The sequence below is a fragment of the Lithobates pipiens genome, unplaced genomic scaffold, assembly GCF_037356315.1.
Source record: "Lithobates pipiens isolate NorthernLeopardFrog02 unplaced genomic scaffold, aLitPip1_a1.2 Scaffold_1, whole genome shotgun sequence".
NCBI lineage: Eukaryota > Metazoa > Chordata > Amphibia > Anura > Ranidae > Lithobates > Lithobates pipiens.
Genome location: NW_027507685.1, coordinates 222555319 through 222573822, shown reverse-complemented (window position 1 = coordinate 222573822; position 18504 = coordinate 222555319). Strand labels below are relative to the sequence as shown.

At 44.3% G+C, this 18504-nt stretch overlaps 1 protein-coding gene across 1 annotated transcript in view; it reads left to right on the top strand.

Moving 5' to 3' along the window:
• LOC143983516 (complement factor B-like) overlaps positions 1 to 18504 on the top strand; it is a 124500-nt gene that overhangs the window by 70833 nt on the left and 35163 nt on the right. The window contains exons 14-15 of the mRNA XM_077483299.1: positions 2234 to 2313; positions 16850 to 16953. Of these exons, the coding sequence (XP_077339425.1) occupies positions 2234 to 2313; positions 16850 to 16953 (184 nt within the window). The remainder of the gene's footprint in view (positions 1 to 2233; positions 2314 to 16849; positions 16954 to 18504) is intronic.

Below are 18504 nucleotides of genomic sequence, written 5' to 3'. Positions count from 1 at the left end.
AATGTCATTTTGTGCAGGGACTGTTCTATAAACGGGAAACACGTGGCACTTCACAGGCATACTACAGACACCCCCCAGGCACCATATTTAAAGGAATATTTCACTTTTTTTTTCACTTTAATCGTCATTAAAATCAGTGCTCCCGCCAAAACGGCCATTTTTAAAAACATTTTAGGCATTGACCCATGTCCCCTGGGGCAGGAGCCAGGTCCCCAAACCCTTTTTAGGACAGTATCTTGCATATTAGCCGTTAAAATTAGCACTTTTAATTTCGAACGTTCGAGTCCCATAGACTTCAATGGGGTTCTAACGTTCGTATGAATTTGGGGTTCATTCGAAAGTTCTGGTGCGAACCAAACCGGGGGGGTGTTCGGCTCATCCCTAGACACCACACTCACCAGAGGTCATTTCCTCTCCTTTTAATGATCCGCAAAGAAAACATTCAAACTATCCCCTTTATGGTCACTGTTTCTGTAAATTAATCCCATCATTTTGTTGTATTCTTTGATATATTTCTAGGACTCAGAAGAAAAAGTGGCCCACATAGCATAATCCCATTTATAATAATTTTATAAAAATAAATGCTAAAAAAAATTATTTAAAATACTCATCAAAAAATATCACCGTCAAGTGCCCAGAATATGATAACTGGTGAAGAATGTGACTCCCCACGTCACATCTGGTCTGATGTCACATCCGGGTGCCGTAAAGTCCTGCCAATGCATTTCGGCACTTCTGACTTCATCTAAAGCTGGGTTCACACTACTGCAAATTGGATGTTGGTGTCCCCACATCCAAGTAGCATGACAGGAGAGTGTGCCCAACTCTCAATGGAGCCGGTTAACACATCTCCCTGGTGGCCGTGGAGCCGATTGTTGCACAGGGGTCCTGTGCATCCTTGGCTTATTTTCAGGTTGGAATTCAGGGAAAAATTTTGGCCTGATTTGTCCATGAAACGGAGAACAGGGATGCACCGGACCCCTGCTGTGAGCCGCATCTGCATTAAGTGTGAACCCAGCCTGAGGGTAATATTTAGTTACTCTTGTTTGTATTTACACTAAAATGTATGATTGTGTGTCATGTTGAAAGTTATTTTAACTACTTGTTGACTGCTATACATATATATACATTGCGGTTTGCAAGTAGTGAACCAGGGTTATAGCTAAAGCTATCACTCATAACCCTGGTATTTTTTTTTCAGCCAACGGATGGCTTTCCGGCTAATTAATCACTGGATCGCTTTCAGAAGTGGCAGGAGGGGACAACCCCCCTCCTGCCACTCGCTGGTGTATCTCAGGCATACTGTTTCTACCGGCGCAGCCGAGAAACAATAAGAGAAGGTTTGGCCAAATTGTCTCTGATCACCTTTATGGACTCGAAGGACTGGAACAAAAAATATAACTTTTTTTTTTTTCTTTTAACTTTTGCTTTTAAAGGTAAAGGAGAGATTTGGGGTCTATTTGATCCCAGATCTCTCCATAAAGAGGACCTGTCATCCTTATTTCTATTACAAGGTTTATTTTCCTTGTAATAGAAATAAAAGTGATTTAAAAAAGAAATTAAAGGGACAGTGTCAACAATTTAAAAGCACCCCCACACAGAAGTGAGTGCATACATAGGTTGTGCACACATATGTAAATGATGTTCACACAATGTGAGATATCGCCATGAACGTTAAAGCGAGAGCAATAATTCTATCGCTAGACCCCCTCTGTAATCCTAAACCTGGAACCCGTAAAATGTAAAACATTTTAAAGCTTCGTCCATGGAGATTTTTAAATATTGTAACCTGTTGTAATTCCATGAGTGTGCACAATGTTAAAGCGTAACATCATCGTTCACATTTTACTAAATTATTTGGGTGTATATGGTGTTTTTGAATTTTTTTCCAAAAAAATAGCGTTTGAAAAATGGCAAATACTGTGTGACATAAAAAATTGCAAAGATCTCCTTGTATTTCCTAGGGTCTCTGCAAAAAATTTTGGGGGTTATAAGTATTTTTCTAGCCAAAAATACTGATTTAAACTTGTAAAAAAAAAGTGCCAGTAAAGGCTTGGTCTTCAAGTGGAAACTATTTATAGTAACTAAAAATTTGAACTCACTGAAAGTGCAAAATAAAAAGCAAGTCAAAATATTGTATTACAATGCACTGTAAAAAAAATGATGGAAATATGCATATTTTGCCAAAGAATATAAGCAATGAAAGAATTTCAAAATGATTTTCTTTTTACAGGCCTATTTGTCTTCCATGTACAAGTGGAACATCCTGGGCATTAAAACAACGAGACAAGGCTGTGTCTTGCAAGGATCATGGTAAGTGTGCAAATATTCCAGGAAATGTAACAAAGTGTGCAGTAAAAAATATGTAGCACAACCCCCGAAAGTGCCCCTGTTTGAGATAGATCTTCTGATGCTGGCCTCAACCTTCTCAAATCCCCCAACCTCTTGGCCAGCTGAGTACACGAGCACTAGGTCTCACATAGGAATCACAGACAGCAAACCTAGTACTCAGTGTAGTAAAGTCTTTTACATCTTTTAGTCTAATGAGAACCTCCAAGGCCAAAGATAGCTGACATCCTTCAATATGTGGTGGGTTGTGAGGCATAGTGGGTGCAAAGATGGTGAAAGTCATTGGGCGCCAGACACTTTTTGGACGTAAAAGATGTTTTATTTATTTTAACAGTCCTTTTATATTTTGATGGGAAAGAGGGTTAGGGCCAGGACACCCTTAGTTGCAAACTCAATTGGCAGACTCCGAGACTTCAATAGGACAACAGCCGTGCAGGGAAAGGCCCCAGCACAAAGCCACATATGCACTTGCAGGAATGCTGTCTCCTATGGTAATAGTCCTTTAACAGTTTCTAACTCAAACATAACAGTTCTTTCAGCTCCACTGCGACTGCTCCTTGTAGTTTTTCAGTACTGAGCTCCTGATCTCTCACTATACCCTCTGATTCACTGACTCTGAATCCCTTGAGCTCTTCCAAGGTTTGCGTGGTATCTCCCTCAAGCTCCTCCTCGCTTCTCTTCTGGATCCCTAGCTTGGCACTCCAGATACTTTTCAAGCTTCACCCCTGCTAACCGGCTCTGGGTCCCTGTCTTGACACACAAGGCTGCTCTGCAAGCATCTCTTCCGCTGGTTGGGTCCCTGACTTGATCACCGCCTGAAGTTTCCCGATTCTCCACCGTGCCCTTTTGGTGAGAATATGGTTCCGGTACTTGTTTCAGTTACTCACTGTGGACCCTGGTAAAGGCGATTGGTCCCTTTCTTGGCGACAGCTTGCATTCTACCTCCAACCACGCACAGGTTCTCTGGAACCAACACTTCTGGTTGGACTGCAATCCGCAATCCCAACCCCGTGCTGTTCTCTCACTTCTGGATAGACCCTAACAAAGCCTAGCAGCCAGATGCCCCCGGGATAGGCCCAATTTCTGGCCTTGAAGCCTGGGGCATACGACACATGTCCACCCAGACAGCTGTCCAGGTGGCACAGAACATAGATCATCTGACTCCACCCAAATATGTAGGCTCTCCCAGCAGGCCAAGGGATTCAAGAAAACCCCTGTCCATTGGCTGAGATATCCCATATACTCATAACCTGACATTGAGTAGTACCACCACGTACCTGGCCACCTAGTGGTAGAACAGAAAAATGCAACAAGGCCAAACTTGCGGAGAAATCCATAGATCCCTATCAATCGACCAAGATGACTACTTCTGGCAAGTAAAATTGTGAGGATATCCCTGACTAAACTCCAGGGTGCTACATCAGCAATGATGCTATTTTGAAATAACAGATAGTAGAACAATCAATAAAAGAAAGCTTTGTATATTGTTGCATATTAATGGTGTAGCGCCGGTACTCCTAATGAGTATGCGCTATGTCTTTAAATTTAGTTTTTGCCCAAAACTGTAGTTGAGTTTTTGGGTTAATTGTTCTAAATTATGCTTTGGCATCAGTTTGGCTGGGCTGTATAGAAGTTCTGCCTGGTCATAGGTGGGGTTGTACAACTGTGAGAGGCCTTAGAACGCAGTCTGGTTGGAGGCATTGGGTACCAATCTCTCTCGGAGCCAATCAGTGGGCACGTTTGTCTCGCTGTGTATTCCGGGAGAGGGTATTTAAGGTGCTGAAGTCACATGGTTCTGGTTTCCAGTCCAGAGGTTGTTGCTGACTCTGTGGTCCTGGTCCTCCTGACCAGCCCCCAGGGGCCCTTATGGCCTGGGGTTGTGGATCCATCCATTCCCGTGCCTCGAAACTGGCTAGTTCGAGGCACAGTAACTGGAGGGAGGATTCTAAGGTGTTCTGGTGCTGTCTCGACTTTGGAGAGGCCCAGAAACTCTACGTGCAACCAGGGGAGGACTCTTTGGTAGGAGAGCCACGCATGAGGCTGACTGCTTGGTAAGAGCCTGGAAGCTGAGCTGCCATGGACATTGATTGAATCCACAATTCTTACGGTAAGATTCTGGTACAGTAAGAAAAGTTCCTATCTCTACCCTTCCGATTACAACTAAGTTTTTCAACCAAGTCTGTGTGAGAGACTTTGCAAAGCTAAAATTATTTGCTGGCTGCTAGATCCAAGCTCAAGGATTTATCCAACAGTTAAAGAATCCAGTTGCGAGTGGCTATTCCCTGGATTGTGTACAGAGAGAGACTTTTATTGAAGTCAGCAGTTCCAAATACCTGAGCTAAACCATATCCTCATACCTTCTATTCCCAACTTAGAGACTGAGTTTTTTCAACTGTTTTATGCAAATAAAAATCCTAAAAAGGAATTCAAGTGTTGGTCTCTACATTTACTGGGTCATCAACCCTGGGAACCCCTAGACAAGGACAATGAGTTACAAGCTGGTGGAGGTAATCGGTAAGCCCAGAAAAATTCAGCCGCACCTTCGGGGGTAACCACTACAATGGTTAAAGTGGTTGTAAACCCTTACAACCAACTTTGACCCACAGGTAAGCCTAGATTAAGGCTTACCTGTAGGTCCAGGAAATATCTCCTAAACCTACACGGTTTAGGAGATATTTGCCGAAAGACAGGCACCGCTGTCTACGGCGCAATATCCCTTATTGCGCTACCACTTGTCTCAAAGAAGTGGTGTAACTGTCTATACTTCCAAAAGTTCATTTGTGGTTTTCCAGTTCTGTCTGCTAAGGAGTCTTAAGGTATCAGTTTGCTGTTCTTCAATAGTTTCCTACAGCTAGCATTCCTATTGTCAACCCATGTACCAAAGAAGTCCACGCTTTCCCCAGGGGGGAACCAAAGGAACTCTCCCAGCGGTGCGAAAGGTGACATGAGGGGCCAGGCTTAGTGCTCTGTTGATTTTATCCCATGTCTTAAGCCTCAGGTGCGTCAGGGGGGATGAGCCATCTGATAACCCCCTGTGCTCCCTCAGGAGCCAGGGAGCATACAGTGGTGTGAAAAAGTGTTTGCCCCTTCCTCATTTCCTGTTCCTTTGCATGTTTGTCACACTTAAGTGTTTCGGAACATCAAACCAATTTAAACAATAGTCAAGGACAACACAAGTAAACACAAAATGCAATTTGTAAATGAAGGTGTTTATTATTAAAGGTGAAAAAAAATCCAAACCATCATGGCCCTGTGTGAAAAAGTGATTGCCCCCCTTGTTAAAACATACTATAACTGTGGTTGTCCACACCTGAGTTCAATTTCTCTAGCCACACCCAGGCCTGATTATTGCCACACCTGTTCACAATCAAGACATCACTTAAATAGGAGCTGCTTGACACAGTAAGGTCCACCAGAAGATCCTTAAAAGCTACACATCATGCCGAGACCCAAAGAAATTCAGGAACAATTGAGAAAGAAAGTAATTGAGATCTATCAGTCTGGAAAGGGTTATAAAGCCATTTCCAAAGCTTTGGGAATCCAGCGAACCACAGTGAGAGCCATTATCCACAAATGGCGAAGACATGGAACAGTGGTGAACCTTCCCAGGAGTGGCCGGCCGCCCAAAATTACCCCAAGAGCGCAGCGACGACTCATCCAAGAGGTCACAAAAGACCCCACAACAACGTCCAAGGAACTGCAGGCCTCACTTGCCTCAGTTAAGGTCAGCGTTCATGCCTCCACCATCAGGAAAAGACTGGGCAAAAATGGCCTGCATGGCAGAGTTCCAAGGAGAAAACCACTGCTGAGCAAAAAGAACATCAAAGCTCATCTCAATTTCTCCACAACACATCTTGATGATCCCCAAGACTTTTGGGACAACATTCTGTGGACCGATGAGACAAAAGTGGAACTCTTTGGAAGGTGTGTGTCCAAGTATATCTGGCGTAGAAGGAACACTGCATTTCATAAAAAGAACATTATACCAACAGTAAAATATGGTGGTGGTAGTGTGATGGTCTGGGGCTGTTTTGCTGCTTCAGGACCTGGAAGACTTGCCGTGATAAAAGGAACTATGAATTCTGCTGTCTACCAAGAGATCCTGAAGGAGAATGTCCGACCATCTGTTCGTGTACTCAAGCTGAAACGAACTTGGGTTCTGCAGCAGGACAATGATCCTAAACACACCAGCAAGTCCACCACCGAATGGCTGAAGAAAAACAAAATGAAGACTTTGGAGTGGCCTAGCCAAAGTCCTGACCTGAATCCTATTGAGATGTTGTGGTATGACCTTAAAAAGGCCGTTCATGCTCGAAAACCCTCTAATGTAACTGAATTAGGACAATTCTGAAAAGATGAGTGGGCCAAAATTCCTCCAGGACGCTGTAAAAGCCTCATTGCATGTTATCGCAAACGCTTGGTTGCAGTTGTTGCTGCTAAGGGTGGCCCAACCAGTTATTAGGTTTAGGGGGCAATCACTTTTTCACACAGGGCCATGATGGTTTGGATTTTTTTTTACCTTTAATAATAAACACCTTCATTTACAAATTGCATTTTGTGTTTACTTGTGTTGTCCTTGACTATTGTTTAAATTGGTTTGATGTTCCGAAACACTTAAGTGTGACAAACATGCAAAGGAACAGGAAATGAGGAAGGGGGCAAACACTTTTTCACACCACTGTATGTCAGGTTCCTCCCGGCCATGTATTTTTCCATCGTGACCATAACTTAGATTGGTCATGAAATCACCAGTTAAGCAGTCTCTGTAAGACTATAGCCTGATAATACCCCTGTAGGTCTGGGACCCCCAAGCCACCGGAACGCTTCGGATGCCTCAGGACCCCCAGAGATATTCGTGTTTTCTGGGAGTTCCAAATAAACTTAGTAAACATGTGGGCAAAGAAGGTTTTGGGCAAGAATATAGGGAGCATTTGCATATAGAACAAAATCCTGGGTAGGACGTTTTTGTTACATTCACTCTCCCTAGCCCTGTGAAGGCAGTTTTCGTCCAGTGTAGTAAGTCCTGTTTGACCGCGGATATCAACTTAGGGTAGTTTGCAATGTATAGTGTGTCAAAGCTGTCCGTTAGTTATATGCCTAGGTAGCAAAGGGAGGTCTTAGCCCACGTAAAGGGGAAGTTTGTTAGCAGTCTGTCGATCATGTTTGGGGGTAGTTGTATGGGCAAGATTTCTGACTGTGTAGTTAATTTTGAAATTCGAAATTGTCCCGAAATGTTGGAGTTCCTTCAGCAGAGCTGGCAGCGAGATCAGGGGGTTTGTTTGGTGGAATAATATATCCCTGCGTATGCAGAAAGCTTATGTTCCACCGCCCCTATTGTCAGGCCTGTTATGTCGGAATTCGATCTCACTCTACGCAGCAGAGGCTCTAATGCTAGAGCGAAGAGGAGGGTTGACAGCAGGCACACCTGTCTCGTGGCATTCCTGATCAGGAACGTGGATGAAAGAGTGCCATTTACTTTGACCTGTGCGCTAGGTTTTCTATATAGGGCATATATCCAGTTTAACATGTTGGAGCCTAAACCTAATATAGCGAGAACTGAACGTAGATAAGACCAATCGGTGTAATTGAATGCTTTCTCAGCGTCTGTGGAGAATATTAAGTGGGGGGGGGTTGAGTTCTTCCTGTTTCTTGGCCCAATGAATAAGTTGAATCGCTCGTATGGAGTTGTCTCTGGCTTCTCTTCCTGTGATGAAGCCTGTTTGGTCTAGGTGGACTACTTTGGGTATAAGATACTTTAGTCGGTTCGCTAGAATTTTCGCCAGTATTTTCACGTCAGTATGCAATAGGGATATGGGATGGTAGCTTTGTGGGGTGGTGGGGTCTTTCTTGTCTTTTGTTATAACAGATATGTGTGCCTCTGGGGGGATATAGTTACCCTTCGTCAAGGAGTTGAAATATTTACACATCTGTCTGGTTAGTATCTGGGAGAATTTTTTATAATAAGCTTTGGTGTATCCATCTGGGCCTGGGCTCTTCCCATTTGGGAGTGCTTTTATAGTAGATACTATCTCTTCAATGGTTATGGGGGAGTCTAACTTGGTCTGTTGGTCTTCACTCGGAGGTGGTAACCCTTTCGTATGTAGATATTCATAGATTTTATTCATTTTGTCTGCCTTGTCTCCTGAGGTCATGTCAGCTTCTAGGCTATATAAGTTAGCGTAATAATTCCAAAACCCCACAGCTATTTGAGAGGATTTGTACATCAAATCTCCCGAGGGAGAGCTAAGTTTGTGTGTTTGCATTTGGGCCCTTTTTTTCCACAGTGCTCTCATTAGCATGCGGCCGCACTTATTACCGTGTTCATAATATCTGTGCGACAGGTATCTCAACTGCTTCTGCGCCTGTCTTTCCAGTAGGCGTGAAAACTATTCCCTCAGCTCCGTCAGTTTCCCAAGGGTCTCTGGGTCACTGTTGTGTTTGTTCTTAAGTTCTGCCTGCTGGAGTGCATTAAGCACTCTATGGAAGTCTGCTTTCCGCTCCCTTTTAAGTTTTGTGCCCAGGGCAATCAGCTCCCGTACTACTGCTTTATGGTATTCCCAGATTGTTCCCTCTTTTAGGTCTGCAGTGGTATTTTCTAAAAATGTTGCAAGGTTTCTGATATCTTTGACTTTACCACAGGGTCGTCCAACACATTTTCATTGAGTCGCCAAGTCCAGGCCCTATGGGTACCTGAGAGCAGGGCGAGGGTGAGAGTAATCGGAGAATGGTCTGATATCGTTATATTGCCGATGGACGAGCACCGTAGCAGTTGCAAAGTGGGCCGGTCAACATATAACATATCTATTCTGGTGTATATGTTGTGGACTTTGGAGTAATAACTATAGTCCCTATCTTTAGGATGGAGGATCCTCCAGCTATCCATCAGACCCACGGCTTGGAGGGATTTGCGGAAGCACCTTAAGAAGGCATGTGAATGAGTGGGTCGTCTGTGTGATGTGTCTTGTGAAGGGTCAGGGCTAATGTTAAATTCGGCCATCTAGGACTAGGGAGCCCTCTTTAAATTCCGCCAGGCGGTCTAGTACTTTGTCTAGGAAAGTCAGTTGGTTTGAGTTAGGGGCATAGATGTTGGCAAAGGTGTATTTTATATCTGCAATGGTTCCTTTTAAAAAGACATATCGTCCCTGTGGGTCTATGAGGGTACTTTCGTGTTGTAAGGGGCATTGTTTGCGGACAGCAATCACCGTGCCTCTGGATTTGCTAATTGGTGATGTGCTAACATTGTATAGGTGGGTGGGCAGCTTGGGTACTGATTGATGGGTGAAATGCGGCTCCTGTAGGAAAACTATCTGCGCCTTCAGCTTCTTCAGTTCCCACCATAGTTTAAAGTATGTATGTGAGCTCTTGCGCTGTATATGAGACAAAGAGAGATAACGTCTATATCAGGGGTGGCCAACCAGTGGCCCGCAGAGCCCTTTGATGTGGCCCGTGACCTCCTGCTCTGGAATGGCGGGTTAGCAAGCCCATATCGCAGGTTGCTGACCCTTCATACCACAGCATCGGTGTTGTGAATGAAGTTGGTGGTAGAGGAAGAAAATGGCTGCAGAGCAGAGCCCATAAGCCGATGCTTCCTCTACAGCGCCGGCTTTTGCCACAGGCAGAGTCTATGGCAAAGTTCAGTTAACCCACAGCACTACTCTGCACCCACGGTGTGGGTAATCATCAGTGTGGAAGCAGTTTAGGCCCTTTTCACACGATTGGCCTTACCCAATTCACCTCTACAGAGTGGCAGATGTTAACAGATTTTTGTCGGTTTACTCCGGCCTGCCTCCAATTTGGTCCTAAAAATACGATAAAAAGAAAAAATAGAAGGGAGTTCGGTCCCTTCCATCTGGGTGGATCGGAGGGCCTATAGAGTAGCCGTGACCTGTCATTCGCCCGCTCCAATCATTGTGGCCCGCAACTGGTTACCAAGTTGCTTAAGTGGCCCTCGCTCTTAAAAAGGTTGGGCACCCCTGGTCTATATGGATGCTGCACACACCTTATGAGCTAAACACTCTCATACAACTAGTGATAATAAAAGGGTGGTGTTGCGCTCCCACACGTGAATATATATATAAATATCCGAAAAAAATCCTTATTATTACGTCAATCAGAAGTGTAAAACACGTTACTTGTGCAGTGGTCTATTTGTGTCCAAAACCAATAAAGTACTGATGTGCATAATATCTCTACTAATGCAAAATTACATAAATTGATAAATTAATTAATAAAGCAGCAGAAAAACAATAAATAAAAAAACAACATCAAAATTACACCATCACTTGTTTTTTATTTTTTTATTTATTGTTTTTCTGCTGCTTTATTAATTTATTTATTTATCAATTTATGTAATTTTGCATTAGTAGAGATATTATGCACATCAGCACTTTATTGGTTTTGGACACAAATAGACTACTGCACAAGTAATGTGTTTTACACTTCTGATTGACGTAATAATAAGGATTTTTTTTCGGATATTCATATATATATTCACGTGTGGGAGCGCAACACCACCCTTTTATTATCCCACCATAGTTTGCTACGTTTGCTAGGGGAGCAGAGGCCACGGACATTGTATGAAATTAGCTTAACTTCTGCCATGGTATCACCATGTGTCGGGTTGACTCTATTCCTGGCGGGGCGGTCCGGCGCGGGCTGTGGCAGTCTGCATGGATTCCATCTGATGGGGAGGTGAGTGAAAGAGAAGACAAGAGAAGAAGGAAAGGATGGGAAGGAAAGCGATAGACATTAACATCAATAATCACAGTGTTAAAGTAAACTGTTGCAAAAAACCAACCAACTGTTGGAGAAAACTGCAGGCTGAGGCCTGGGGGTGCACTCAGTATGGGGGACCCGCCAGAGCTGGGCCTGTTATCCCAAGTGGGATCAATACCCGTATGTGGGGGACCTATGTGGGGGTCGTGGGCCAGCTTTGAGGCAAGTACGAAAAAGAAGGGAAAGGTGGGGGGGGGGAGGTCTGCTCCGCATCCACCTTTAGAAAAGTGTCTTGGGGCACCGTGTGTCCGGGCATGGGTGCTGAGGTGTGGGGGTTTCAGGGGGTTAGGTGTCACCTATGGGGTCCAGGCTAAAGGGGACTGGGGCCCTAGGGGCAAGATCTAAGCCTGATCAAACTGTTCCCATTGTGGACCTTTGTCAATTCCTTTAAGAAATCCTGTTTCCACCCGAAGGCCATTTCTGTTGGGGGGTCCAATGCAAGTGTCTGGCTTCTGTCTCACCTGGGAGGCGGGTTTCGGGGTTTGAGTTGGTCCCAGATAGTCAGGTAGGGTGGTTTGGCAAATTCAGAGTCTGGTGTGGGTCATCAGTCTCTCAGGGCCGAGGGACCAGGCGATGAATCTCTCTCTTGGCGGTGGCCACTGCGTCTCCTGTTGTGACTTTGTGGCATCTGTATCCAGGGTTGAGGGGGTCTAATGGCCAAAAAACCCGCCATTTCTACGTCTCCATGCCAGTCCAGAAAATCCACTGGGCCCAGACCTAATGCTGAAAGGAAGTGTTGGAGGTCATCCTTTGTGCGTAAAGTTACCGAGCGCCCATCTTTAGATGCTTGTAAATAAAATGGAAAACCCCAGCGGTACGGTAGGCCTGCTTCTTGTAGGGCTGCCAGCAGTGGTTTAAGGGCCCTGCCTTTCAGGAGGGTGCGTTGTGAAATGCCCTGGTAAAAGAACAGGTGCATGCCATCAAAATAAAAAAAGGATTTATTGTGCATCTTTTGCATGATATGCACTCTAAGAGCGTATTTGTGCAATTTGCATATGATGTCTCTGGGGTTGTCTGCGCCCTGAGAGGGGGGACTCAGAGCTCGGTGAGCACAGTTGATTTCAACGGGCACTGTATAAGGAAGTTACAGTATTTCCCTGAATATCCCAACAAGACATGGGATTATATCTTTGGGGGCTGTGGCTTCAAGCAGGCCGCGAATGCGGATGTTTACACATCTGCTGCGATTTTCAAAGTCGTCTAATTGTGACAACAGTGCTTCTAGCTTGTGATCCTGTGCTGCACATCACATTTGTAGTTCTGATATGATGGGAAGGTTTTTATCCAGCCTTTGCTCTAGTGTCTCTACCCTGTTTCCCAGGTGTGTAGTGTCCTCCTTGAGCTGAGCAATATCTTCCCTAAAGGCCTTTTCTACTCTGGATGTGAACCTTTCTAGGTCCTCTCTAGTGGGGAGTGACCAGATGTGCCTTTTAATGTCCCCATCTTCCATAAAGTCTGCTATATCAGATCCCCCTGCTCTGAAAGCTGTGGATCCCGGGGATTCTGGGGGTGCAGAATCACTCACCATTTCTAGGGATGGTTGTGGTGATGCAGGCTGTGGTGAGGCTGCTGGCTGTGCAGGCTGTGTCTGTGGCGCTGCATGTGTTTGTGAGTTTTCCCGGCCGGCGCCATCTTGGATTTTCCAGGTGCTTTGCCACGGGTCCCGTACAGGTACAAATCTAGCTGCCCTTGTTTAGTTTTGTTAGCCTATGGGTCCTGGTTTGTGTTCCGCCGACCTTGGGACATATTCTGAGCCATCTTCAGACTCAGGGTCTGCTGTTATATGTGCTGCGGTGGGAGCGGAGCAGGGAACAAACACGTCCTCACAGCTCCATGTCCAGGCCACGCCCCACTTGTTTACTGTTTTGAAGAATACATGAACAGTCCCGATGAAGATGATGATCTTCAGAGGAGGTAGACCTCAACAGTTCCACTCTTCTGGCTTCCTGTAAACAACAACCCAAGTCAGGCTATAGTATGTCAAACCTCAACTGACTCCAGTTATAATTAAAAGGATAAAAAGAGCAGGCCCACAAAGACCAGTTGAGTAAACACTGGTAACATATGTACATAGGTCCAAAAGATAAAAGACTTATTCTCTGATGAGTCTATCATCATCTGATTTATAATCCAAAGGTTAAACAGAACTGATCAAAATAGACCAGTTACGTAATCACTGGTAACATACTGTATGTACATGTGCTCTCAAGAGAAAGATGAAGTCTCTGATGAGTTTTCGATGTCCTGAACTTGACATCCTGGAACAGTGCTTGAAGACATTAGGTCACTTCTCCATAGGTGGCAAAGCTGGCAAGGTCCTTTAAAGGTGGATGTAGGATAGTCTCTCTAGCTGGTTGAATGGATTCTGGACAAGTCCATGTTTGGGAGGCTGGTATTAATGACTAATGATGGGTTTCTTAGGCCTTTCATTTTTAGCAACGTTCCTGATGTAATGTTTGAGCTGTCAGCTTTATCAGCTTTATCTTAATCTTAATCATCTTGGATCTTAATGATTGTGTCTTTAGCTGATATGCAGCTTAGGTCAAGACTCTGTTGGGAATGTAGAAATTTTTAACTTTGGCTGGGATTTTCCTGGTCATCTGTCAAAAGACCAGTCTCCCAGCTGTCAGTAGTAGTTTGTGGTGCTGATATTGTGGTGCTGATGCTGCTGTAAGATGATTCTCTAATACAGACTTGAACACTCACGGAAAGTCTTGTTGTCAGAGAGAGTATTTCTTTTGGGTTCCTGAAGCATGAGATTTGAGAGTTGAAGGGGATTGTCTCTAATTTCCTCAACAATAGTTTTACAACTATGTCTAATGCTATGCTTATTACTAGAACAAGAAATGCCCATAATGACCTAAATGAATCCTTTAAGCATAAGGACCATTTTGAGGATCACTTATAGGCTATTCTTTTACCTTGGATCCAGTAAAAGCATGATTTGGCATCTTTTTGAAGTGGTGTGATGTAACTAGTTCAATCAATGAAGGATAGATGATGTATGTCTTTTTGATGAAGGGATCGTCTCCCTGTCATATTGACTCTGTATTATTTGACTGCACTTAAGTATTGGAAGATTAATTCCTTTAGTTCCTTTCATGTCTAAGCATTTCTTTCTGTGATATTTACTATTTCAGGATATGCGTGCAGGGTGTAGGACAGTGCTGCTGGCATTTTTTTGGGGGGGTCTGGGCAGCAAACAAAACACCCACCACCCCTCCCCCCCACTGGTCAGTCAGTCGATTATCCCCATTGCTCGGTTGATCGATTCCCCCACCCCCACGTCACTCGTCCGCCCACCGGCCCTTCACTTACCCCATCTACATTTTGGGCAGCTTCGGCTTCCTCTGCCTCTCCTCCTCTGTGGCTTCCTCTTCGGTGGCCAATATGGTCGCTTCTCCTCTCAGCTTCCTGATTGGCCAGGACAAGAATCAGGAAGACTATAGCAAATATCAAATCACTATTGGGTGGGCTCAGGGTTCAGTGCTCTTCGCCCAGTGCTCTTTGCCCAGTGTAAAAATAGTAATACTTTGTATCTCTCTATCTTGCCTATGAACAGTGATTATAAAAAGAGTGTCAAGAGGTCTTCTTACAGCAGTGGCTATAGTAGCTCCTGTATTTACACACAACTTTTGGCTGTCATTTTGACAGCTGTGAATTGCTGGCAGCAAGGCAGAGGTGCAGGATGTGATACTTTCATTACGTTCCTTGGGGTGTGTGCAGCACCCCCCACAACTAGTTAAGTTATTAATTACTATTTGTGCAGCGATGTTCTAAAAAGCTATAACTTCCAGAACATTAAAACATTTCTGGATTAGGAAATGTTTATCTCATACCTATGTACTCTTAAGCTGGCCATACATTATACAATCTTCTTATTCAATTTCCTGTAGATTTACCTTCAACTATGTAGTGTAAGGGCCTGCCAGATTGCATATAAATTGAAAGTGTTTAGGTTTGACGTCATATTAAATGATTTTGGTAAATCTAAAGGAAAATAGTACAAGAAAATTGTACAGTATATGGCCAGCCTAAGTAGCACATTTTTGAAGGTAGCAATTGCTGTTTTTTCTGTTTGCAGCACCCTGGTCCAGAACAGGGCTGCTAATAAATCTAGTTGTGCCAGGTAGTAACTAGCCTCGCTAATTGGTGGTCTTTGATCCACTGATTTCTGTCCTAAGTCTGAGTTTAATTTGTGGTCTCTCTCTTCTGTCAATAGGTGGCACTGTTGCCTTTGTCATTAGGATGATGGATTACAGTGAATTCAGGTGATGGGTAAATAAGTTGTCTCAGCCAATCAGCAGGAGTTTCTTTTGGCCACTGTGCATGCTGGGATAGGCTATTTATTCGGCAGGAGTCAGGCGATTGGGGTTCTTCCTGCCTGAGGCTGCGGCCTAGGTGGGTGTGTGTTAAACAGCTCCTGGTTGCTGGGCCTGAAGCCTGAGGCCTATCTAATAATTCAAAGGGCCGCAAAAGGAGGAGCAGCAGAGGTTAAGCCCGAAGCCTGGGGCAGAACCACTTGTGTTAGAGGCTCAGCCCGAGGGGAACCTATTTGTTTCCGGAGGTAAAGGAGAAGCAGTTGCCGGAGGGACGACCACTCCTGTTACCAGAGGCAAGTTTGGAAGGGATGAAGTTCTGAAGGAGTACCAGAGCAGACGCTTCACTAGCCGGGGACGGTGAAGTAAGTGGGAAAGCTTCAGTGGAGACTCATCCAGGAATACAGTGGGTAGCTGTGACTAAAGCTTAACCCTAGGTTCACACTAGTGCGATGTGGGAACCAGCGTGATTCCAGTGCCGGTTCCCGCATCACTCCTCTCACGCAGGCAGTTCACACTGTATTGTGCAAACTTCTGCAGGTGTTATTAACAAAGTTAATGACACCCCCAATTTAGTTCATAGATCGCAGTGCGACCAGTGGACTCGCACAGGAATTGGATCGCATAGGTGAGAACACCCTGGAGCGGGGAAAAACAAGTCCATGCGCTATTTTCTGTGCGAATCCAATACGAGTTTAGCCATACAACTGTATGGCTGAAGTCGCTTTGCTCAGACATCGCATGTGATCGGCACCTGTGGTGTGGGTGCGGATCACATGCGATCTCTGAGATTGTGTGAACCCAGGCTGAAGGAGTATGGCAGGTAGCTGTAAGTAAAGCTTGAAGATAAGTACAGCAGTTAAGGATCTACAGTGGGATACTGTAAGTTAAGCTGGAAGATCTACATTAGGATACTGAGAGAGAAGTTGTTGCTATAGGAGACAGCAGCTGCTACAAGATACAGATTGCTGCATTCAGCTCAAAGGCCCTTTATCTGTATTGCTGTCTGCCTAGTTCTATTTTTGGTCTGCAGAGTTTTGCTTAAATGCTATTGCATTTGCCTAAGGGTGTCCTGTGCCCTAATCCTCTCTCCCACCATTCCTGTTAAGAGAAATAAAATCTTTTTGTTCAATTTTACAAAAAGTAACTGGTGCTCAATCTTTCCACCTTGAACTGGTGTGCCTAGTAATCTGCACCCTGAGGAGGAATGTCAGTTCTCCCTGGCTCTGGGGGTCACCATCAGGCCCTTGGAAGTCGGGGAGACCGCTACTTGTTAAATGTATTTATAATTTCCATTTGTACATTTGTACCTTAAAGTTTGGGCTTTAGATACACTAAAGTGTTATCCTGTTAAAAAACATACAAACAGTTGTAAGGACAAATTCTGTCTTTTTTTTCCTCCACAGAAAACTTTCTACTGTCTGGAGATCTGGTGAAAGCGTTATTTATTACAGAGGAAAGTAAAAATACTTTGGAGCAGATGAATGTCCAGATAAAGCAAGGAAACTGGGTAAGGATTAGTGTTTTGACATGCTCGCATTTTAGGCTTTTAACAGTGTTCTCTTGTTGTTCTTCCATAAAAATTATATTCCAGAAAAGAGTGAAAAAAATAATAATAATAATAATAAAGAAAACAGTATTTTTGCTTGCACATGATTGGATGATGGAGGTCAGCAGAGCTGCTGCTTATTTAGTAAGCCCTGGAGCAACTGCACTTTTCAAAGTGCACAGTATATTTGCTTTTAGTAAATCAACCCCTATATTTGCCTTTAGTAAATCAACCTCTATGTTATACATGGTCCTACCTAAACTATCCAATCACATTGTGTCCAATCAGACAGACTTTGAGGTTGATTTACTAAAACTGGAGAGTGCAAAATCTGCTACAGCTCTGCAGAGAACCCAATCAGCTTCCAGGTTTTATTGTCAAAGCTTAATTAAGCAAGCTGAAGTTAGAAGCTGATTGGCTACCATGCGCTGTTGCACCAGATTTTGCACTCTCCAGTTTTAGTAAATCAACCCATTTACCTTGCATACTCATTGGTAGAGCCAAAGAAAATTGTACCGTGTGTGTACATGTGCTGTGAGCTTTACTCTTTACAGTCAGCATCTCATGACAGCACCACTGGATTGTGTGAAAAATTTCAGCCTTCCTTTTCAGGAGACACAACCCTTCTCCTTCACACAATGCAATGACCTATCACCATACTTGAGCATTATTGTCTGAGCGTATGCAAACACTAACTTTCGGGACTAACAACGTTTGGGCCTGTGTCAATGACTATGGACTTGTGTCATTGGTATCAGTTTGATATCAGTTTAAGACACATCTGAGATCAACCAGGATTCAGTAACAGGTGCATTTGACCTCCTTCTGATCTGTTTCAGGTGGGTTTTGCATTTTCATATACTTGGGATGGGAATGCAAAATCAGTTTGAGGCTAAGTTCACACTGGAGCCATGTTTTGCATGAGCACAGCAGCCCAGTCAATTAAATGGGCTGTTGTGCCTCCAGAAAATGCAGGGAAAAGGTCCCGCATTGGAACCTGCAAGTGCAGTGTGGTACCCAGTGCGGGGAAGCCACATAGCGTTTTTCAGTGCGTGGGGATGCCATTAGGATTAATGTTACCCCCATGCATTTCCTGAGTGGTGTAGGTGGTTGCGGAAGCAGGTGTGGACCTACAGCAGCAACCACAGGCACAAGTGTGAAACTGGACTAATTGAACAAAAAGCCCATTGACGCAGACCCTTAGGTACCTAACATCCAGCAATCCCAGCTGCATACATTTTTCCTAGTTATAGATGTATTTAAAAATGTTCTTAACCTCTTCATGCCTGCGCTATAGCCGAAAGATGGCTACAGCACAGGTTAAATTGCTGCGAGGGCATCCATGTTTGTCCTCCAGTGCTCGAGCTGCCTGCGCGCCCCTCTGCAAGTCGATCCCGGCCCTTTACCGTGTGATCAGTTGTCAGCCAATGACAGCTGATCACATGATGTAAACAGAAGCCGGCAATCGGCTGTTAGCATGAGGAGAAAAAAAAAATTGATTACCGCCCTGTG